The sequence below is a fragment of the Sphaeramia orbicularis genome, chromosome 4, assembly GCF_902148855.1.
Source record: "Sphaeramia orbicularis chromosome 4, fSphaOr1.1, whole genome shotgun sequence".
NCBI classification, from domain to species: domain Eukaryota; kingdom Metazoa; phylum Chordata; class Actinopteri; order Kurtiformes; family Apogonidae; genus Sphaeramia; species Sphaeramia orbicularis.
This window is the reverse complement of record NC_043960.1, coordinates 59986837-60011810: the sequence shown is the minus strand read 5'-3', so window position 1 is coordinate 60011810 and position 24974 is coordinate 59986837. Positions and strand designations below refer to the sequence as shown.

At 41.6% G+C, this 24974-nt stretch overlaps 2 protein-coding genes across 4 annotated transcripts in view; both read right to left on the bottom strand.

Annotated features, from left to right (window-relative positions):
• Positions 1–6489, bottom strand: part of LOC115418659 (protein Niban) — a 42127-nt gene extending 35638 nt beyond the window's left edge. For both annotated transcript variants that reach the window (XM_030133198.1, XM_030133199.1), the window contains exon 1: positions 6345–6489. In XM_030133198.1, coding sequence (XP_029989058.1) covers positions 6345–6399 — 55 coding nt within the window. In that variant the 5' untranslated portion in view covers positions 6400–6489. The remainder of the gene's footprint in view (positions 1–6344) is intronic.
• A 2856-nt stretch (positions 6490–9345) lies between these two features.
• On the bottom strand, positions 9346–24462 carry trmt1l (tRNA methyltransferase 1-like). Of its 2 annotated transcripts, XM_030132998.1 has the most exons (16): positions 24374–24456; positions 20285–20389; positions 17904–17966; positions 17719–17832; positions 15882–15946; positions 15594–15753; positions 15162–15282; positions 14424–14503; positions 14046–14298; positions 13750–13962; positions 13079–13269; positions 12933–12999; positions 12539–12702; positions 12401–12466; positions 10276–10402; positions 9347–9754 (listed from the first exon to the last, which is right to left on the bottom strand). In XM_030132998.1, the coding sequence occupies exons 1-16, from the start codon at positions 24432–24434 to the stop codon at positions 9586–9588; spliced, it is 2019 nt and encodes a 672-aa protein (XP_029988858.1). In that variant the 5' UTR covers positions 24435–24456; the 3' UTR covers positions 9347–9585. The 2 variants fall into 2 exon arrangements, with proteins under 2 accessions (XP_029988859.1, XP_029988858.1); XM_030132999.1 differs by lacking the exon at positions 15882–15946 and having other exon boundaries at positions 9346–9754; positions 24374–24462.
• Between the last annotated feature and the right edge of the window lie 512 nt (positions 24463–24974).

Here is a 24974-nt window from a genome sequence, read left to right as displayed (position 1 = left end):
CCAGAACCCATTTAAACACACACAGAACCCATCTGCTTCTTCAATAAGTGTTGGTTAATTTATTCTCTGATCAATAATCTATTCATCAATGATCAGCTGTTTGTTTTTACTAATATTCTGGACTTTAAACTGGTCTAGTGTCAGATTTAAACACAAAGTCAAACATGTTCATTCTATTCTATTCTATTCTATGTTAAAGGTGTGTGAGGGATCAGGTTACACTTGAACAGATGCTGCGTTTAGGGACAAGTGGAAAAACTGGATGTTGGAGAATCTGCAGCTCACAAACATTTAATAAACAGAATGTGCTGTACATTTTAAACCCACTGGGACAAAAACAGTGTCAGATTTGTGTGACTGATTTCAGACTGGACTTAAACGCACCGTGAGGTGTTTAAGTCCGTGTCTGTGTGTTTTTTTTGTCGGGGTGTGTTTGTGTGGAAACAGACGAGTCTTTGCATGTCGTATGTTTTCACACGTATGACGGAGGAATGTCAAGAAAAACACACGACTGGACACAGAGTTGAACCGACGACCAAAACTGAAAACCACCAAGAGACACATGAACGCAACACGACAAAGTACAGAGGTTTCATTAGATGAAACCTGAGTGTCACCAAAATACACAACAATACACACAATAATATACACAAATACACAATACACAGCAAGACACATAAATACACAACAATACACAACAAATACACAATACACATAAATACACAACAATACACAACAATAGACACAAATACACAACACACAACTATACACATAAATACACAACAAATACAACCAGATACTTCAAACAATGAAGTATAAATGAATTTACTTAAATGTTTTTGTACAAAATAAAACATGTCAAAGCATCACTCATGTGTATGTTCACAGAGAAACTGAAGAAGAAAGAGAAGAAGAACCCGAACATTGAACATGTCTCTGGTTTTAAACCTGGTCCTGGTTTTAAACCTGGTCCTGGTTGTAAACCTGGTCCTGGTTTTAAACCTGGTCTTGGTTGTAAATAAAACTAAACCTGAGGTTCTGACGGACCTGACTGGAGGAGAACAGAAACAGACTGGAATTACCCAGAAGGCCGAGCGAGTCCCAACGAAAAAAAACAAACAAAAAACATCTGAGATGAAGACTCAAACAGGAAGAAGAAACAACGGAAGGAGAACATCAACCTAGAACCTAGAACAGAGAACCCTGAACCAGGGTTAAAGAGTTTCAGAGTTTTGTGGGGGTTAAGGGGGTTAAAGGGTTTTGGGTTTAAGGGGATTAAAGGGTTTTGGATTTAGGGGGTTAAAGGGTTTAAGATTTAAGGGGGTTAAAAACCCTTTAACCCCCCTAACCCACCAAAACCTTTTAACAGCCTAAACCCCAAACCCCCAAACCCCCTAAACCTCAAAACTCCTTTAACAATTTAACCCCCCAAAACCCCTCAACCCCCAAACCCTTTAAACCCCAAACCCTTTAACCCCCCAAACCCCAAAACTCCTTAAACACCTTAACCTCCCAAACCCAAAACCCTTTAACCTCCTAAACCCCCAAACCCCCCAAATCCAAAACCCTTTAACCCCCTAAACCCTAAACCCTTTAACCCCCCAAATCCAAAACCCTTTAACCTCCTTAAACCCGAAAGCCTTTAACCCCCTAAACCCAAAACCCTTTAACCCCCCAAATCCAAAACCCTTTAACCCCCTTAAACCCGAAAGCCTTTAAAGGGTTTCGGGTTTCAGGGGTTTAGGGGGTTTAAGGGGTTTTAACCCCAGAGATAAACATCTGAAACCCATCAGCTGATATGAACCATGTTTGGGGGGACGGTGGACTCTGATCCAGGTTCTGGTTCCTGCTCTGGTTTCAGTCCATCGTGGCTGCACCGCCTCCTCAGGCCGAGAGGGCGTGGCTGTGGGTGTGGCTGTGGGCGTGGCTGTGGGTGTGGCCACATGTGTGGTCCATGACATCCATAAAGTGTCAGATGTTTGGGAGCTGCTCGACCTGTTTGACTCATGTTTCACCAACAAGAACACGTTTACCCTGAAAACAACGGATGAAACCTGAGCACAACCACGCCCTGACGACACATGGGAATGCACGGAAAGACACAGATTCAGGACCAGGACCTTCAGACCCAGAGCGTCACCTGGTTCTGATGAAGAATAAACTGATGAACAGAACATGAACCCAAACAGCTGATGAGCAGAACAGATAAAGGACAGAGTTCATCCAAACGTCAGACGATGTTTATGCCAAAACACTAAAACAAAACCTAGAATCCACCAGAACCCGATAAAACACCGGGTTCAGCCTCTGGAACCAAGACCGGGTTCAGCCTCTGGAACCAAGACTAGGGCTGAAAGATATATCGTTATCATATTGATATCTAGATATGAACATTCAAGATGTTAATGTTGAAAAAGCAATGATATAAACGATATAGATTTCCCCCGCGCTTGCCCTGCATGTACAGCTGTGGAAGTCACAACAAATTTCATTTATTCATACTTTGTGTTAATGCTGATGACTGGCAGTGAGTTCTTATAAATAAAACTGCACTTTCCACATTCTTTTGTATTATGATGTTTGTATTGTTCTGAAAAATGCTTGGTTTTCACCAAACCTGTAGTCATATCGTATTGTATCAATATCAAGATATCTGGCATGAATATTGAAATATGAAATTCTGTCCATATCGTTCAGCCCTAACCAAGACCAGGTTCAGACAGAAACATGTGGATGAGTTTAACACAAATAAAATGGACAAAGGCACACAAATACAACACACACACACACACACACAAACATCACAGGTGTTTAGTGTCAGACTGCAGTGGAAGCTCATCTTCTCCTAAAATGACTCCCATTAAATGCTCAAATCTGTTCAGTTGTTTTCATTTCATTGACTCCAAATGTGTTGGAACACGTTCATCTCTCAGACCAGTTGGTTCAGAATCAGTTTGATCCCAGATCAGTGGACTGGATGTTGTTCACTTCTCCTCCATTCCCGTGTCTGTGTTTGTTCATTCCATCTCTGCTCAGTGCATTTGTCGTAGACGCTCAGCGTCCATGCACTTCAATGGGACTGAGTGGAACTGGTTTAAAACCACTACAAACTGGACCAGCACTGGACACATGACACCATGTTGTCCCGCCCCCAGACACCCGGCGTCTCTGGGGGTGAATGGAGCTGTGGGCGGAGCTCGGCCGGGCCGGACGCTGAGCTTCCATGTGCTGATTGGAGGATGGGTTCAAAGGCTGAATGTGGTTTGATTGACAGCTGTTTTCAGATCTGCTCCTTCACTGACACAGTTCAGTTTAATACCGTCACACATTCTGCTGTGAAATCACAGAAACCAAATGAACTGTTCATTTACTGACCTGGAAGAAAACACAACCACTCCCTGGAAAAGACGCCTACTGTGTACGATAAGGTCACTGAGCATTTTCTTAAAAAGGAACAGAGAGAAGAATTTATGTTTAAAGAACTGGACCATTTTTTTGATGTAAGTGACAATGAGCTTCAACTGTCTGAGCAGCAAACACACACACACACACACACAAATACACACACACACACACACACAAATACACACACACACAAATACACTCACACACATGTACACACACAAATACACACACACACACACACACACACACAAATACACACACACACACACACACACAAATACACACACACACACACACAAATACACACACACACTAAACGCAGTAAAATACAGGGAAACTCAGAGGGTCCTCACGTGACCTTTAGACCAGATCCATGGGATCCACCAAACCAGGTCCAGACTTCAGGGTTTGATACTAGTTGGACCAGTTTGAGGTGAATCTATTGGTTCAAATACACCCATAAGTGTGTGTGTGTGTGTGTGTGTGTGTGTGTGTGTGTGTGTGTGTGTGTGTGTGTGTGTGTGAGACACAGCTGTGAGGCGTTCAGGGTCTGGCTCAGTGCTGGATGTCTGAGTGATGCTGTAATGGCATCTGGAGGCCGTGAACAATCAGCTCTGACACCGACCCAGACTGGAGACGACGACTGGAAACACAACCAACAGAGGAGGAGGGACACGGGCTCCGTCTCCATGACGACCACGACAACTGCAACCACCGAACCCAGGAGACAGACTCGAACCGGGTCAAACCGGGTCCACGTTAACCTTCACTCATCTGAGTTTGACTCTATTTGACTCTGTAACGTCCTTTAAGACATGAACAGACCAGATGAAAACGTCTGCACGACTCGATCCTCATCAGTTTCAGCAGTTTCATGTTTTTATGTTTTTTTTTCTCAGATGTTTGGATCCATTTTATTCAGTTGAAGGAGGATCTGACACCAGTCCATGAAATCATAATCATCATCCACAAACCAGGTCCAGGACCAGGTCCAGGACCAGGTCCCTGGGGGCGGGGTGGTGCTGATGTAGACCCTTATGAGTCATGTTCATCCTCATCAGCTCCACCTAAAGAGGCTCCGCCCCCCTCCCACTGGCCTCACATAAACCACAGCCAGGAAAGTCTGACTAAATGAGGCTCCGCCCACCCTGAAACCACGCCCCTGTTTCCACCAGTATCAGTCTGAAGTTTCCATGCTGGGATGCATCTCCACGGCAACCGCCCTGATGCTGTATCGTCTCCATAGCAACGACTCTCTGTAGATCAGGGTGTTTGTGTCTGAAACCAGGACTGGGGACAGGGGGGACGATGTGGTTCTTCATGGTCCCACTGGTGTCCCAATGTGGACTAGAAATAGACCCGGTCCACAACCAGAGACCAGATTCACAACCAGAGACCAGTCCCACAACCAGAAAACCGGTCCACAACCAGAGACCCGGTCCACAAACAGACATCCGATTCACAACCAGGAACCTGGTCCACGACCAGAGACCAGATTCACAACCAGAGACCCGGTCCATAACCAGAGACCCGGTCCACAACCAGAGACCCGGTCCACAAAGTGCTGCAGGCTGAAGCAGGTGAACAGTGAAGGATCATGGGAAACGACCACAAAGGCAGAGATGAATCCATGAATGGATCAGGTCATAAAAGTACAAACAGATGAACAAACTACAACAGATCAGAGTCTAAAGAGGTCCAGGTCCAGGTCCAGGTCCAGAAATGAAAACAGATTAAAGGGTCGGTCATCAGACGACCTCTGACCTCCGACCCCTGAGCACCTCCATTCATCCTGATCCTTTAAAACTGAAGCTGACCCAGTCCTGGTCCTAGTCCCAGACCTGGTCCTGGTCTCCATCATGGTCTGTCTTGTTTTTACTGAAGCTTCATGTTTTAATGTTTAAATGTTTTAATCTAGTTTTAGTTCTGAACAAACAAACAGTTTTAACTTTAAATCAGATTAAAATAAATCCTGAAAAAAAGACAGAAACATTTTACAGACGTTTATCATTTATTCATTTATGATTACAGTAAAAATAAAACACATGTTCACCTCATATATTTATATAAGAACCACTGCGAAGTGTTTGCCCTCATGTTCCTTCTGCACATGCTCAGTTCCATCAGAGAATGAAACACAAACTGGACATGAAACGGTTTAGTTTGAATAGTTTTACTCAATAATAATAAAATTAATAAATCCTTGTCATTTGTTTGTGTCTGCTGCAGCCAAACCTGCAGATTTTTACACTAATATTTCATGTGCATGTCCGAGATCTTAAGGCTGTCCTAAAACTTTTGTCCACTGCCGTAAATATATGATAAATATATGATAAATAATTCAAATATTTGAACAGATCCTGATGGTTTAACTCAGTATTTAATGATAATTACTGAACAGTGTTTTATGTGGAATAACTTGTAAAAAGTGCAGGGTTATTATTATTATTATTATTATTATTATTATTATTATTATTATTGGTCTGAATCTGATCCGGTTCAAACCTGAACCTGGTTCTGAGCCCAGTGACCCAGAACCAGATCAACAACACCACCAGTCCCCAACCGGGTCCAGATCCGGACTAGAACCGGACCCGGTCCAGACCCGCACCTTGGCACCGAACGGGTCTACTATGAAGCGGACCGGACTAACCTTCAACCCGCTCCAGGACCCGGTCCAGACCCGGGATCCGCCTCCGGTTGGTCCCAGAGGAGTCCTCCTAGAACCTGCCGGACTGGTTTTCACCCAGACCTGATCCCAGTCCCTCTGGAATCCGGATTTACATGTAAAAAGGCGACTCTCCTCAGACCCAGATTCACAAAGACCTGATCCAGAAGAACCGGATCCAGAAGGACGCACCGAGACGCGGACTCCCCGAACACTGAAGTTTCAACCGGACCGACTCAGACCCGGTCCGAGCTCCGGGACCCGGACTCACCTTTAATGAAGCTGGACTTGGCTTCGTCCAGGAGACTGGACCCGGAGACCCCCATGGCGCTGCTGGTCCAGACTGATCCACATCCACCGGTCCGTCGGAACTCAGGTACGGACGGAGACTCACCGATCTGCGGCTGCGGGAGGAGGGAGGAGGACCCGGAGCAGGACCCGCCTCCTCCTGGTCCTCTGCCACTGGGGACCCGCCCCAGATCAGACTAAACTAACCTGTGGACCTGAAGACCTGATGGAACCGGATTAATGAGCACAGGAGGGTCTTACAGAACCAGGACCAGGACCAGGTCCATGTGTCACAAACTGAACCAGGACCAGGTGAAGAACAGGACCGGCACAAAGAGGATCTGGAGGTCTAACTGAAACCTGGTCAAGGTCCAGAATTCTGACAAACTGGTTCTGGGTCCTGGTCTGAACCCGGATTAGTTTCATCCGGTTCTAAAGTTTTTCTCTTTGATTTAGTGCAAAATTACGGAGGCCGGCAGGGGACACTGAGAAAAAAAAAAAAAAAAATCGGGTCAAGTTTTGCAAGATCTCGCAAATATATTGCATTATTTCGCAAAAGTATAGCGAGATCTCGCAAAACTTGATCCGATTTTTTTGTTTGTTTGTTTGTTTTTGTTATAATGTTGTTTTTCTCAGCATTCCCTACCAGGCTCTGTACAAAATAACATTAAATATGAAAATATTTACATTAAGAAACTATTCCCTAACAATAAAATGTGAATAACCTGAATGAATATGAACAACCTGAAATGTCTAAAGAAAAGTCAGCACAATTTGAACTATATTTTGCCTGTTACTAAATGTTTTGTGCCTTCGTAGATCTGATCTGCAGCCTATAAATGATAAGTTGAGGCATAATATTGATAAAATTGTACTTATATTTCTTAACAAATTCTGTTTTTTTTCAGGTTTTTCACATCCTTTTTGTTTGGATAGTTTGTAAATGTAAATATTGGCATAAATGAATGTTATTTTTTGCACTAAAACAATTTGGAGTTGTCATTATTTATTGGTTATCATGTTATTATTTTACTGGTCTGGCCCACTGCAGATTAAATTGGGTTGAATGTGCCCCCCCCCCAGCCCACCCGGAAGAAAATGAGTTTGACAGCCCTACATTATATAGCCTAAATGTCCTCTAAAATTAACCTGGATTTCAAACAGGATAGAAAACTACTGCAGGATAAAAAACAAATTTGAGAAAAAAAAAGTCTCCCTTTTGAATGTCTGGGGTCGCCTGAAATTTCTAATAATTTCTAAAAAAAAAAAAAAATGTAAAACTTACTAATAAAAATTTACCTTATATATCCTAAATGTTGTCTAAAATTACCGTTTATTTGCAACATATTATCGTCTGGGGTCGCCTGAAATTTGTGACGTTAAAATGGGGTCATGAACCAAAGAAGGTTGGAACCAGTGCTTCACCTGATCTCAGTTCAGTTTCCACATCAGCTCTGCTCATGGTGTTTAATGTTGGAGCTAAAGGTGTAAACTCACCAGGTCCAGTCAGTCCACATCCACCATCCGGACCACCTTTTACCGTTACCATGGAGACGATGTTACATAAAACCACACCTGCATCTTCTGAAAAACAAGTTTTGGCAAAACTGTTGTTTTTCCATCAGGCCAATTTTTATGCACAAGTTAAATTCACACAATGGAAAAGTGAGTCCAGTCTGCACACGTGGTTCACCTGTAACGGGTTAATCCACCTTAAACCTGGTTCCTTTTTCAGGTGAGGTCAGAGTCGACCTCTGTACCTTTAAAGCAGGGGTGTCAAACTCAGATCCTCGAGAGCCGGTATCCTGCATGTTTTAGATGGATCCCTCTTCCAACACACGGATTCAAATGATAAACCCATCCTCCAGCTCTGCAGAAGCCTGATAATGACCGTCAGGTGTGCTGGAAGAGGGAAACATCTAAAACATGCAGGACACCGGCCCTCGAGGATCTGAGTTTGACACCCCTGCTTTAAAGGGTCAAAGGTCAACGTCATCAGCAGAAAGAAACGCTGACGCTGTGGATGAAGACGTCATGATTCTGTCGTGTTCAGTTCAAACGTCAGCGTCCAATCACATTCAAGTTCATTAATGATGTTTAGACCGCAGGTAAATCTGACCCGGACCACTTTCATATGTGGTCCTAAATCTGACCCGGACCACTTTCATATGTGGTCCTAAATCTGACCCAGGACCACTTTCATATGTGGTCCTAAATCATTAATAATAAAACAGGAAGAAAAGGAACAAAACAAATTACAATTTACAAAAGGGAACAAAATAATGAGCAAAATGAACAAAAAGTTAAAATATTAATAAAATAACAAAATTATCAGAATTTTAAAAAATGAACCAATTTAAAAAAAAAAAAAAAAAACCTGATTAGCAAAAATGTATGCAAAATTACTAAAACAAACTGAGACAAAATAAATAAAATGAGCAAAAACGAACAAATGATTTTGAAAAGGATGAAAAATAAACCAATTAAATTAATGAACAAAACAAATAAAATTAACATAAAAATTAAAAAAATAACTAAGTAATGAACAAACTAACTGATTTATGGCTTTGATGTGGCTGTTTCCAGTCTAAAAACAGAGCTAACCTAACAGAGCTAAGCTAACGGAGCTCCAACACAGGCAGAATCCCCCAGGGTTTGATGAGGACGACCCCCTGGTGGTGAGTGTCGGTACTGCATCCAACCTGTCACTCACTGTCAGTTCATCTGACGACTCGTTTACTGACTCACTGATCTGTCGTTTTCCTCAAATCGACGTCACATGACTCAGTATTTTCTCGTCCTGAAGACAGAGAGAAGAACGAACATCACCATGAACTGTTTTAATAAAATAAATGAATTAAATGAACCTGGTCCTGGTCTGATCTGGATCACAACATCCACTGATTAAAGGTGACGGTTAATAGATCAATAGTGTTTACAGTTATTGATGACATTCTGATAAATCTGTGTAATGATCCAGTTCAGAGTCCAAACATCGAACCAACACGTTTGAGTTTATTTTCATTTGAACCAAAAGCAGAAAAAGAAGTAAAAGTCAAACATTTACGAAAATAAAAACACAAGTGAAAACAACTGAAAACTAGAATAAATAACAGGAACAGGATCTGGATCCAGACCAGGGTCTGGATCTGGAAGAGGGTCTGGGTCTGCAGGTCTCTGAGGGTCTAGGTCTCCAAGTCTTGGGTTCCATGGGGGTCTGGTCTTCAGACCGGGTTCTCCGAGGACGCGTTGGTGAACGTGGGGACACTGTACTTGGTCAGAACCGCCTTGAACTGGTCCAAGTTGGCGTCAGTTCGAACCCCGGTCGGGTCGAAGTGGGTCCGACTGACCCGGAATCCGGCTTCGGTCAAGTACTGAAGGAACTTATTCAACCTGGAACAAAGACCAGAGACCAGCAGGGACCGGGTTGAGTTCATCTGAATGAGCAATGAACCGGTTTAACAAACGTTCAGTTTAACACTTCGATGTTCACTGGAAAACCAGGAGAACCCGGTTTACCTACGGACCGGATTCACACCAGGAGAACCCGGTTTACCTACGGACCGGATTCTCAGGTGCTGCCATGGAGATAAAGCAACATCTGGTCTGATGTTCAGATCCACATCTGGAAACTGGAACTGGATCCAGAGAATCCACCTCTGAATCAGTAAAACCGGATCAAATGGTTTGTTTAAAGTGGGTTCTACCTGCTCTTCATGGGTCCAAACAGAACCGGGACTCAGACCCAAACTGATGTGGATCTGAGTCTAATGTAAAACCTTCAGGACCAGGTCTGGACCAGTTCAGAGACAGACCTGGTCCCGGATATTCTGGACTGTTATTATTGTGGTTTCTCTGTTCAGTGGATGATGGTGCTAACTCTGCCCCTGGGTCAGAGGTCAGAGGTCACTCACTTGGGCATGTTCATGCCTCTGATGCTGTGTCGGTGGATGCTGTAATAAAACGGAGGATGATCCAGAGACGCGTCCGGCTTCAGCTTCTTCAACACGTTCCCACAGTCCTCACTGCTTTTCCGCTTCACTGCACAAACAAAACAGCATCAGCAACTGAGTTAACCTGAACTAACCTAGAGTTAACCCAAACCAGAGTTAACCCAAACCAGAGTTAACTTAACCCAGAGTTAACCTAACCCAGAGTTAACCTTAACCCAGAGTTAACTTAACCCAGAGTTAACCTAACCCAGAGTTAACCTTAACCCAGAGTTAACCCAACCCAGAGTTAACCTTAACCCAGAGTTAACCTTAACCCAGAGTTAACCTAACCCAGAGTTAACCTTAACCCAGAGTTAACCTTAACCCAGAGTTAACCTAACCCAGAGTTAACCCAAACCAGAGTTAACTTAACCCAGAGTTAACCTTAACCCAGAGTTAACCTTAACCCAGAGTTAACCTAACCCAGAGTTAACCCAAACCAGAGTTAACTTAACCCTTACCTAACCCTAACCCAGAGTTAACCTTACCCAGAGTTAACCTAACCCAGAGTTAACCCAAACCAGAGTTAACCCAAACCAGAGTTAACTTAACCCTTACCTAACCCTAACCCAGAGTTAACCTTACCCAGGGTTAACCTAACCCAGAGTTAACCTTAACCCAAGGCTTCAGTTCTGGGTTGAAAACACAAACACATGAGGCTAAAGGCTTACAGATGTTTTCAAACAGATTCAACAGGTATGAAATAAAAATAAAAGAACCTTCAAGTTAAACTCAGATGAAATAAACAGAATCAGACTCATATTTAAGACGAACAGACTGAAGTCATGTCATAAACTTTATGTCATGACTTCAGTCCGTTCTTCATGTCATAAAGAACACAGTTGGAGGTTCAGGCTGATGGTTGTTTGTGCGCTGCTGCCTCCTACAGGACAACGGCGCTTCTACAGGTTGGTTCTTTCCTGTCGTCTGATTGGTTCTTTCCAGGGTCAGAGGTTTATTTGTGATGAGTTCAGGAGCAGAGATTCATCATCAGGTGAGAAAAGACAACACTTAAACAAGAAAAACACTCACATCTACAGTAAATATCAGGGTTTTACATCTAATGATATTTAATAATTACTAAAATTTAAGGTCAAAGATGTTGAAATAATGTAGTTTCACAAAAAACATCTGATTTTAGCATCATTTATTAAAAAATATTTAACTGTTGGTATTTTATTACAGTTTGTCACTGACACAGTTCATTCGACTGATGAAGTGTTTGATAAATTAACAGTCAAAGCAGGAACCAACTGTTTTAATGTAATAATGATCATTTTCTTCAGTCATATAATTATGTAAATGTTGTTGGATGTGTTTCCTCTGAAGGTTGGATCGACAGAACATCTGTACATCAGTATCATACATGGGTTATGGTTCAATATGATGAATGACTGAAAGACTTGAAATTAGAACTGTTTTATATTTATAATGAAGACTTAATTGATAACAGAGGATTAAAACTATTAAATAAAAAAATAAAAAATATATATTATATATATTTTTCATTCAGTGAAGTGTTAGTATGTGTATATGTATGTTTGCATGTTTTAAATGAGAAATTAAAGAGTAAATTGTTAGTTTTTCTTTTTTTGGGTAAATGATTAATTGCAGCAGTAAGTGATGCAGATATTGTATGAAGAGGTTGATTTCACAGTTCTGTTTGGAATTACTGCTGTAAACACACAAGGATTTTGTTAAAAAGGCAGAAAATATGAGATGTTCTTCTTTCTGTTCCTTTTCATTCATTGTGTGGCGATTTCCTGATGTGTAAGAGCAGATTTTCTTTTTCTGTGGTTTTCATCTTATAAATGAAATAAACAAACTGTAAATAATGTCGCAGAATCACTGTCGATGCAGACACAACATGTGTTTTTATCTTGTTTTCATGTTGTTCCATCTTTTATAAATGATTTGAATTCCCCTGGTTTCAGATTTCACTCCATACATCACCGGTTTGATGTTTCCATCTCTGACTCTTCTCTGGTCCACATGAATAAAACCCCTTTCACTCAGAACCTGGTCCCGGTTCTTTAAATGGACTCACCTGACGGGTCGGCGGGTCCGGACTCGTCTCCGCTTGGCGGCGTCTTAATGACGACTCCACATTCCACTGAAAACAGTCACATGTCAGAAAACAGGTCGCACACGCCAGAGCTGACAGACGGAGTGTGACGCTTCTCACCCTGGTTGATGACGGTCGACGGGATGTGGACGGCCGACTTGAGCGTCGTGCACTCGGACTCGTAGATCAGCGTCTTGATCAGAGGCTGGATGTCCTCCATGCTGTGCTGAACCGACGCAGAATACATGCCCCGCAGGAAGCCCGTGTTGAACAAAGGCCCGGACCTGCACACGGATCAGGATTCAGGTTCACAAAGCACTGGCATGATGCGTTCACTGACCAGGATTCAGGTTCACAAAGCACCGGCATGATGCGTTCACTGACCGGGATTCAGGTTTACAAAGCACGAGGCATTCACTGACTGGGGTTCAGATGTACAATATACTAACATGATGCGTTCACTGACCACCATTCAGAGTGGGTTAAAGTGTGTAGTGTGATGCTGGGGCCTTACCACAGCGGTCCCAGCTGCACCGCCGTCTTCCCAGGCAGACTTCCATGACAGTTACACGGCAGCGTGTCTGAAACAACAACACAGTTCACATGAGATGGACATGTCACATGCGTGGTCACATGACCGCCGGTCCAGCCCACACTGACCGTCCACCATGTTGGTCATCTTCAGGAACACCCTCTCCTCACACCACTGACAGTGGACCAGCTTCCTCAGTTTCTTGGCGGACTCGTCGGCCTGCGTCGGACCGCGTAGAACCCGGACCACGACCAGGACGAAGTGTTCCAGCGCCACGGCCAGAAGAACCTCGATGCCTTTGTTACAGCGAGCAGCGGCCCTGAGAGGAAGACCAGACCAGGAAGAACCGGGTCAAACTGAACCTGGACCTGCTCCTGATGGAGACGACCACCTGAACCACCACCAGACCCACCACCTGAACCACCTGAACCACCAGACCCACCACCTGAACCACCTGAACCACCAGACCCACCACCAGACCCACCACCTGAACCACCAGACCCACCACCTGAACCACCAGACCCACCACCAGACCCACCACCTGAACCACCAGACCCACCACCTGAACCACCTGAACCACCAGACCCACCACCAGACCCACCACCTGAACCACCTGAACCACCAGACCCACCACCAGACCCACCACTTGATCCACCACCTGACCCACCACCAGACCCATGACACTCACCACCCAACCCACCTGACCCACCTGAACCACCTGATCCACCACCCGACCCACCACCTGAACCACCTGAACCACCTGACCCCGGCCCCCCCGGTGTTGGCCCCGCCCCTGTACCTGGCCACAGTGGACACCACTATCCTTGCTGCCAGTTCTTTGTAGTACTCGGTGCGGACTACGTGGCAGCCGTAGTGGCGCAGGGTGACGTGTGGGGACTTGGCGTACAGAGAACCGGTGTCTGTGGACGTCACCGACACGATGCCCAGATTCCGGACGTTCCTGAAGGCGGCGTCCAGGTAGTTGACGGCGGTCCCAAACGGGTCCAGGTGACTGTGGATGTGAGCAGTGAACGGGTCGGTTTTATTTTTGTGTTTTTTGTCTCCGTCAAGCGCATTCGTCCCGTTTGCTCTTACATGTAGTCGAAGGCTCGCAGGTGCATGATGACGTTGGCGTCCATCTTGGTGACCTCCACGGTGACCGCGCCCCCCGCCTCGGCTTCGGCGCCGGTGGCCTCGGACCCCCGGGGGCCTCGCGGGGCCCGGTCCACTCGGATGTGGTTCAGCTGACAGTTCTCTCGGATCATTTTGACGCAGGTGTCGCTGATGTCGTTGATGGTGACTTTGACGGCCTTCCGCAGATGTTTGGCCCACTGGAGACCCATGATCCCTGAAACACGCCAACAACACGGCAAACGTACGTACGGTCAGTGCGGACCAATGAGCAGACGGGTGAGTCTACCAGGTCCTGGTGGGTCACGGGACACCAGGACAACAGACTGGGGTCAAGGTCACCTGTGGCTCCGAAGGCGTCCAGACTCTCCAGAGGACTCCTCTCCTCCGCCAGAACGGCGAGCGAGCAGAAAATCAGCTGTCTGAACACAGAACGAAGACGTCAACAAAACCTGGAACTGGACATGCATAAAACCTGGAACTGGACATGCATAAAACCTGGGACTGGACAAAAGTAAAACCTGGAACTGGACGTAACTAAAACCTGGAACTGGACATAAGTAAATCCTGGAACTGGACATAACTAAAACCTGGAACTGGACATAAGTAAAAACTGGAACTGGACATAAGTAAAACCTGGAACTGGACATAACTAAAACCTGGAACTGGACATAAGTAAAAACTGGAACTGGACATAACTAAAACCTGGAACTGGACATAAGTAAAACCTGGAACTGGACATACATAAAGCCTGAAACTGGACATAAGTAAAACCTGGAACTGGACATGCATAAAACCTGGGACTGGACAAAAGTAAAACCTGGAACTGGACATAACTAAAACCTGGAACTGGACATAAGTAAATCCTGGAACTGGACATAAGTAAAACCTGGAACTGGACATCAACAATACCTGGAACAGGATGTGACTAAAAGCTGGAACCTCTCGTGAATAAAATCCAGAACTAGATATGAGTAAAACCTTGAACCAGACATCAAGAAAATCTGGAACCGGATCACACGACCCTGGGTTTACGTGACCCCAGTGAACCCTGGCCTCCTCGTGGCTGTGACCTCTGACCTGTTGATCTTCATCTTGCGGCTGAAGTAGGTGTCGCTCTTCAGCGGCGTGGCGTGGTTCGGCATCAGCTGGACGTTGGTTCCCAGTTCCTTCATGATCTCATACGTCTGACCTGACGGAGCTGAAGAAACCACACATGACAACAACGGTGACCCGTGACCCAAGGAACCGGTTTAGACCGAGAAGAGTCCAGTGAACATCAGAACCAGAACAGTTACATTTCTGAGTCAAATCGAGTCGAGGTTTTACCTGGTGGTTCGTCTGTTTTGTATTGTTTTCCTTAGTTTGCTGTGGTTCTGTTTTTCTGTTTTGTACTTTTTCTTTGGTTCACTGTGGTTCTACGTTCTCTGTTTTTTCTGTTTAGTATTATTTCTTTGGTTTGCTGTGGTTCTGTTTTTGTGGTTCTACGTTCTCTGTTTTGGCCGTTCTTACCCGGTTCATCCTTGGCGGACACGTCGGAGCTGGACGAGTAGCTGGCCTCTGTCTCTCCTTTGTTGACGTGGCGTTTGAGGTGGCTGATCATGTCGGTTTTGCGAGCGATGGTGTTGGAGCAGACCACACAGTGGTAATGGGCCACCTGCCTGGCCAACGCCTGCAGAACCGACAAACAGGAAGAAGAAACGTGTTGAAACGGGGACGTTTCCAGAGTCTGTGCGGTGTGTTGGTGATCCTCATTGATGGGTTCATGTTCAGAAATGGAAGGTGGGGGCGGCGTCGGACCTGGTCTCCGCTGGAGCTGGGTTTCATGTGTCTGCAGGGAAGGTGACAGATGCACATCCTCTGACCTGAGGACGACACAGGGTCAAAGGTCAACGTGACATTCAGGGTCAATGAGCTCTGGTTTCAGGCTGCAGGTGGATTCCATGTGTTTATGACATGAGTTTGTCTGAGTCTGACAGTGAAAAGGACGCATGGATGACTCATTTACAGATAAAAATGAACACAATATTTAGTGTCCCACCAGTGGAACGTGCAGATGGAGTTACAGAATATAGTTTAGAGTATCCGGTGTACAATGTTTTTATTTGTTGTTGTCAATTTATTTTTGATATTGCTTATTATTATTATTATTATTACTATTAACATTACTTATACACACACACACACACACACACATATATATATCATTGTTATGATTACTATTACTGTAATCACTTTATTATAACTTTTATCCAGTAATTATTAAATGTATATACACACACACACATATATACACATAGTGCATACTGTAATATAAAATAATTAGTAATTTATTATTATTACTTTATTATTACCACTGTTATTTGTTGTTGTTTCTACTAGTACTTTCTAATGTACCTGTTTTTTCACTGTTTTTTGAGTTATTGTTACTATTTTCTTAAATATTTCTTACATGTGTACATTGTGTTGTGCTTTGGGATATAATGATTACCGGTATAACGATAAACGGCGGTAAAATTGCAGACGGTTAGTATTACCGTTTAAATTCTAATTCTCATGATAACCGTGTTTGATTATCACACTTTTAGGGGTATAAACCCTCTGTAAAGATCTGCTTTAATGTCAAATATTTGAGTACAGTTTTAATTTATTACAATTTTTATTTTCTATACCTAATATTTGGAACCAATATTCACTTTTAAAGTCTTTGAAAAGGTTTGTTAAACATCTGTGTGTTATTTATGCAATAAATTATATACATTTTTCAAATCGGATTTTATACATTTTTGTGTGTTTTTTGTCCTTTTATATTTTTACAGTAGGTTAAAGTGAAAAAGTAACAGACAGATGATATAGATGAAGTTGTGCTGAAAAAACAGATCCCAAACATGGGTATAGTAAACATTTGTTTATATAGTATATAAAGGCAAAATCAAAAGGACTGAAAAACAGACAGAATAGACTCAGACCACTAAGGGTTAATATTTTAATGTTTCTGCAACAGAAGGTATTTTGTGCCAATCATTTTATTATTTTTTTTTTTTTTCTAAATACAACTTGGTTAAATCACTTCAGTGTGTGTATTAGTACTTTTTGAACATTTTGAGCACAATTTCAATAATACCAAGATAATAATGATAACTGTGATAATTTTGGTCACAATAATCGCGATTTGAAATTTTTGTATCGTTACATCCCGAGTTGTGCTGCTAATGGAACCTTAATTTCCTGAGGAATCAATAAAGTTCTATCTAATTTAATCTAATCTAATCATATATTTTTTATATTTTGTCTTAATGTTTATAATGTTCTTAGAACTGACTCTGAATCCAGTGAAAAAGTCTGAAAAAACAGATCCAGATGCGAATGACACTCATGTCCATAAGTATTTGGACAGTGACACTAGTGTTGTACCGTGTCCTCCGTTTGTCCCAGTGGGTCTAAAATGAACCAATCAGATGTGACTGAAGTGTGAACGTTCACCTTTAATTCAGTGGTTTTAACTAAAGTACTGCATTTACCATTAGGAATTAGAACCTTTTTAAGTCTAGTTCCTAGATTTTAAGATTCGTTTCAGATCTTATGTGTTCATGTTCCTGAACTAACTCTTGTGAACTCCACGGGATGTCGTCCTCACCTTCAAACTCCACATAGACCTTCCAGTGCAGGTTCTGCAGGTGGCGTCGCAGCTTGTGGCTGTAGCAGGCCTTGAACTTCTCCTCAGGACACAGAGGACAGGACTTCCGCCCAGCTGGTGGACACAGACAAACACTTCAACACGCCGCTAAAACACAGGTATCAACCACAGGGGGCGCCACTCACCGCCGTCCAGGTCCACCAGCGTCTCCAGGCCCTGGAGGTTGGTCTGGATGGAGATGTGTCTGTCTGTCAGAGGAAGCACAACGGGGGTCAGGATCAGAACATCGGCTTCAATCTGCTGTAGGTTCAACCCTTTAGGACACAGGTGTCGAACATGCGGCCCAGGGGCCAAATCTGGCCCCCCAACACAGGGTCCAATCTGGCCCGCTGGATGAAAGTGCAAACATGAACCTGAACAGTCCAGGCTGTCCAAATCCTTTTGGTTCAGGTTCCACATACAGACCAATGAGATCTACAGTCAAAAGAACAATACAATAAACCAGAAATAATGACAACCACAAATTTACTGTGAAAAATTATGTGGAAAAAATTTAAGGGAAAAAAAATAAGATTACACTGTGAAAATATTTACATTTACAAAACTATTTTTTCACAATAAAATGCAAATAAAGACATACATAACAACAAAGACGAACAACCTGAAATGTACAATTTGAACAATATTCTGCCTGTTATTAAATGTTTGGTGCATTTGTGGATCCACTGGGATCTGCAGTTGTGTTCGTAATAACAGATGGAATACAGTTGTCCCTCACTATAACGCGGTTCACCTTTCGCGGCCTTGCTGTTTCACGGATTTTTTAGTGTAATTTTGCATGCTTTTTTTTTTTTTTTTACAGCGTATGAGCACACATTGTGTTCTGTGTCCTGATTGGCTAAGGGACTGTAGACCACTGTCAATCACTCTCCTCCGTGCCGTGTCTCCTGTACAGAACAGAATGAGTTCTTTTCCCAAATTTACATAAATGTTGGATCTCTAGCAGTGTGACTCTGAAGACCTGTATGTTTGACAGTTTTCTCCCGACAAAACCCACAATGTCGACGAAACGTTCTGCACCGACAGCGGCACCTGCGGTCACACCCAAAAGGCAGAGGAAGATGACAACCATCGCACAAACAGTTGGACTTGTGGACACGCTGAAGGAGGGGAGGAGTTACGCAGCTGTACTCTATAATACTGCAGTTATTTTTTAAAATCTATGAAGGTTTGAACTTTGAAAGTGTTTAAACAAGAGAGAAATGTGAGAAAATGTTCATGCCTGTCTGAGAAAAGTGTATAAAGTGTGTGGTGAGGGTTTTTACAGCCTTAAAACATATAGAATAATTGTAAAAAAATAAAGCTGACTACTTTGTGAATTTCGCCTATTGCGGGTTATTTTTAGAACGTAACCCCCGCGATAAACAAGGGACCACTGTATTGTAGAAATTGTTTAAATTTTAGTTCCAAACTCCAAAATTTTAACAATATTCTGCGTGTTCCCAAATGTTTATGGAACACTGTGTGTAAATGTACATGTATAAGATAATAAGTCCAGGCAGAATATTGTTAAAATTGCACTAATTTTTCAAATTAAATTTGTCTTTTCAGGTTATTCACATGTAAAATATAAATATTTTCATAATTTAATTGGGGGTTTTTTTGTACAAAAACAACATGAAAATATTTGATTTGTCATTATTTATAGGTTTTTAACTCCCCGGTATCTCGTCCTCCAAGGCCCTTACTAAGCACTAAGTGTGCCTTTTTCGCACACTTGTGGAATAATGTCAAAAAAATTTTCATACAGTTTGTTTTTAATTCTTTTACACTTTTTTCTATTTCATCAACTTGAGCTGTAAATAAAAATACCAAATACTCAATAATTGTCACATTTTTTAACCCTTTAAATGCCGTGTTTGTAATGGAAACAAACCAGTTTTTTGGATGAAAAAACACACAAACTTATTTTTTTTCAATATACTACATAAAAAGTGGATCACATATTTGATTTTTTCATCCTGGCATATGTCAGTGATTAACTCCAACACTGGTTAATTTACATTATTATTATTTTTGGCACTAGGTCAAATGTTCAAAAATACTAACATCTGTCACCAAGTGTGCGTAAAATGCACACCTATAAATCAAACTATTAAATATTATATATTGGTTTATTTTTCTGCTCTAATTTGATTTTATTTTTGTAAATCCAGCTCAGTCCTAATCCTACAGATCAAATGTTAGAAATAGTGCGTTTTATGCACACTTGGCAGACAGATGCTAGTCTGGTCATTTTCTTTTGATTACAATGTGCACATTTTAGTTGGTGGACAGAATTTTAAAGATCATGCAAAAATTACCAACTTTTGAATTCTAACCTTATTTAAATTGTGAAAAATAATCTCAAGTTTTTTAACACAAAGTGCAAAGTGTGCCTGAAAGGCACAGCCGGATACCGGAGGGTTAAGTCATTATTTTACTGGTCTGGTTCGCTTGAGATGAAATTGGGCTGAATATGGAACTGAACCAAAATGAGTTTGACAGCCCTGCTTTAGGACTTTACCGGTGCAGGCGGATGGTTTACTGTCGCTGTCTTCCGCCTCTTTCGACTCATTTTTCACTTCCTGTTGATGGGTGGTTTCACCTGCTGAAGGTTCTCCATCATCACCTGCACACGGTGAAAAAACAAAAGACAACACGGGTTAATATTTATTCACATGAGACCAGGTCATTCTACTGATGTATGCAGAGCCAATAAACGGGTTTCATTATTACCCCGACCCCCCGAAGGGGAGGCAAGGGGTATTGTTTTTGGTTTGGTTTGTTTGTTTGTTTGTTAACACTTTACCGTCCAAATTGGGTTTATAGATTGCCAGTAACCCAGAATAGATGTGATTACATTTTGGGAAAAGATGGTCAAAGTTCAAATTTTTTTTATGAATTTTTAAAACCTCAAGGTCAAGGGAACGCACACATCTATGAGAAAAATCTAAGTTTCTCTGATCCTATATTATTTTAATTACAATATTTGTTTTATTTATATTATTGTTTAAAACTGTTGTGCTACCTCCACCAGGAGGTATGTGATCGCTTTGCTTTGTGTGTTTGCATGCGTGTTTGTTTGTTAGCAGGATAACTCAAAAAGTTATGGAGGGATTTTCATGAAATTTTCAGGAAATGTTGATACTGGCACAAGGAAGAAATGATTAAATTTGGTGGTGACTAGGGGGGGAGGATCTGTCTTGGCGGAGGTCTGTGCTCTCCGAGTGCTTTCTTGTTTTGTTTCTGCAACCTCCCTTCTTGTAAATAGGCTAAACATAAATAAGATGTTCCTTCAGCGTACGCCTCTTTGCCCATCGGCTAAAATTTCCTCAGGGGGTCAAATGAGTGTCCATTTGTGTCCAAAACAGTTGTCCTACAGTCCTAGAAGTGTGTGTAAATAATGCTAATCCATTTGTGCACAGACTACTGATATTCTCTGACAGTGGAAGCTCTATTTTCATAAATATTGGATTTGGAATAGCACGTGGATGGGAAAACTTTTGCTGGTGGACGGACGTGACATTACCCATGATGCTCTGGTCAGTCCCAGTACTTTATTAGGAATAAACTTCTAGACTTCCTATTGCTAATTGTGCTCTTCTTCATAAATGTTGGTATTGTGGATCTAAAACAATCCCAGCTGACACAAAAACACTAAATGTGTCAGTGGACGGATGTGACATGGTTGTTGTGGATCCCATCATACTGATGCTCTGCAGCCATGTCAGCGTTTACACTAATGATCCCTGTGCAAAAACTAGGAGCACTATTATTTATTGGATAGTTTAGCATCAGACTAAAGAGGAAAGAACAATCTAGAATTGTTCTTTGTGTCTAAAAATGCTTCTTATTGTAAAAGTGTTGATGTAAACAGTGCTGTGTGCCATTCTTCATGTATGTGTTGGTGGAACAGAAGCAGGATGGATCAGCACCATACTCCAGATTGAACCTGTACAAATAAAACATGTGATATGGAGGAGAGAATCTGGGAAGAAAAACTGGGGAATCCAAAAGAAGAGAAGATTTGTTTTTCAGCTCAGTTCAGTTCAAATAGAACTTGTCCATTTGTGACATGAAAATATAGCATTAATTGTGCTGAAATGGTTCATTTTGGAGCTGAAAACATAGTTCATATGAGCATCAACATGTTGAACAGAACTGAAATCCTGTCCATTTGAACAACTGTCATTTACCAACACAAAGTTCCTTTGGATTCACTGAGACTGATTTAATATGAACACAGACACACAGAAGAGCTCTGAGCACATGTGAGCCGCCATGTTTAATATAGAAATCCAAACTGTATGTATGTATATATCATGTTCTGTTGAATGGACGGATAAATTACTAACTTACTTACTTGGTTCTTACATCATAATAGGATGAAGAATTGAAACCGTGTCACTTTTAATCTGTGTCAATAACTCCAAAAGTTTCCAATATACTGTATTTTCCTAAATGTTGACATCAGTGTAGTTTAAAATGTTCTTGAACACATCAGAGGCACACTGCAGTGAATTTCCTGTGAGAACCACATGTTCTGCACTGTGACGTAAACCATCAAAATCAGTGACATTTTAATGAAACCGTGTCATCAAGCACATTTTAAAATAGTTTTGGTCAACAATTTTATTTTATGCAATCATCGTCCTTACTATGTTTAAGCCAGTGTTTTTCAACCTTGGGGTCGGGACCCTACGTGGGGTCACCTGAAATTTCTAGTAATTGATAAAAAAATTAAAACTTACTGACAAAAATTTACATTATATAGTCTAAATATTGTCTAAAATTAACGTTTATTTGCAACATGTTATAGGAAACTATTACAAGATCAAAAACAAATTAATTTTAGCAAAAAAAATGTCTGTGTTTTGAATGTCTGGGGTCGCCTGAAATTTGTGACGTTAAAATGGGGTCAGGAGTGAAAAAAGGTTGGAAACCACTGGTTTAAGCACTTTGAGATTCCTACTGAAATACAGTGCACATGCTGATGTATAAGGACAAAGGTAGAGCCCACTGAAGACCAAACATGGAACTGTGTCACCACTGGACCACCACTTCAGTGATTAATCAATAAAAGATCTTTTCAGTGAAAAAATGTGCAATAATAGACATAAATATGAACACCTAAAGATAAAATATCAGCCTGCGTTTGTGCAGGTTAACTGTTAAGAATTAGTTCTTTATCTGAGACTACAACAAAATAAAAAAAACATAAAGGAAAATTAAAAAAAAAAAAACATCACATGACGATGATAATGATATAAAAGTAGATCAGTATCATTTTAAGACATAAATGTGCAGTTGTTATTATTTACAGGTTCTTCTGTTCTTATTTGACTGGTTGGGTCCACTGCAGACCAAATCAGACGGAATGTGGAACCTGAAAGAACAAGAGTTTGAGAACTTATTTTACCTTATTTTTGTTCATTTTTTTCATTATTTTACTCAATTTTTGTTCATTTTTGTTCATTATTTTACAAATTTTTTGTCATTATTTTACTTTCTTTTTGTTCATTTTTTTCATTATTTAATTTATTTTTGTTCATTTTTTCAGTATTATACTTTCCTCAGTGTTTAGAGTCGTTGTAGATCTGATCCATAATGCACAGGTAGAAATGATAAGTGGAGGCAGAATATTGGTAAGACTGCACTTATTTTTCTTACGGAATTTCAGTTTTTTTCAGGTTATTCACATCTTTTTAGTTTGAATAGTTTACAAAAGTAAGTATTTTCATAATTTAATGTTTTTTGGGTTTTTTTTGCACTAAAACACAGACATAAATTGTCAGTTGTCATTATTTCTGGGTTCTTCTGTTCTTCTTTTCCTGGTCTAACCCACTGCAGATCAGATCAGACTGAATGTGGAACCTGAAAGAACTGGAGTTTCAGAGCCCTGGTCTAAATGTCCTCTAAAATTAACATTTATTTGAAAAAACATAGTATAGCAAATTATTAAAGGATCAAAAACAAATTAAGTTTAGCACAAAAAAGTCTGAGTTTTCCGAAAAGTGTGGTGTTAGATGTGGTTGGAGCCAGTGTCCTAAACATTTAACAGCAGAGGTTCAACACTCCCCACATTCTGCTGGTTTCAGCTTCCTTTAGTCAGTACTTTCGCTTCATGTGTGTCATATTTTAAAGTTAAATGTCTTCCTCAGTCAGTTTTCTGGGCATAAACCGGCTCATTTGACTCTGTGTGGACCGTCAGAGCAGCTTTTATCTGAACATGAACACAAAACCAGACCCTATTTGACAGTTTAGGTCCTGTAGTGCAGCTCCACGGGGAGGCCGCTGTCATCTAAAACTGTCCGACACGCACATCTGGAGGTTTTAATAACCCAGGTAGACCCGGTCCAGACTGTCAACAGGAGCCGGTCCGGTGGGGGGGGTTAGCGGGCCTTAGCTTTAGCCTTGTTGTCGCTGTTGTTGTTGACTGTTTAGGTCCTCTGGCGGAGCTCCGTCGTGAGGCCCTGCTTTATTTTAGCGCTAAGAAACTCGAGTTCTTCGTAAATTCACGCCACGACGCAAACCGAGTCTAAACTACTTTTTATGTCCTACGTCACCCCGTAAAAAACGGGAAACAACCGACCCAACAGAGCCGTTTTCTTACCTTTAATATCGGCGTCCTCCTGGTGAAGCTGAACAGCCTCTGGTCCTCCGAGCTCCGCCATTACGGCCCGCGCGACGTACGTAACACACGTACGCACTTTACGTAACATACGCAGATTTCACACACAAGAGGAGACCAGGACAAGGAAAGGACAGAAAAAATGAACCCTTTCATGAATTATGAGAACTTTAGTCAAGATATTTGTCCTGAGTGTTTTTATTCCTCAATAAAGCATAAAAAAAACAATGCAATCGACTTTTTTTTAAGCAATTATATAAATGTCCACTCAGCTGGACAACATGCATTTAATTTTTGAAGCAGAGAAACATCTATTTAAAACCTAATATCAGAAATTTATATGGAAAACTATGCAATATTTTTTTATGCTGCTAATCTGATGTTTTCTCACATGTTAACGTACCCTAATACTAGTTATTATTCACTTCATGGAGATAATGTGCAAAAAAACAACAACTTTTTGTTAAAAAAAATAAAATGGTAAACTACAGTCTAATAACAATTAGCAATTTACTCTAAAACATGTTACTGCAGATCAGGTTTATCAAGAAGAGCAAAGTTACAGTAATAATATGAATGACAC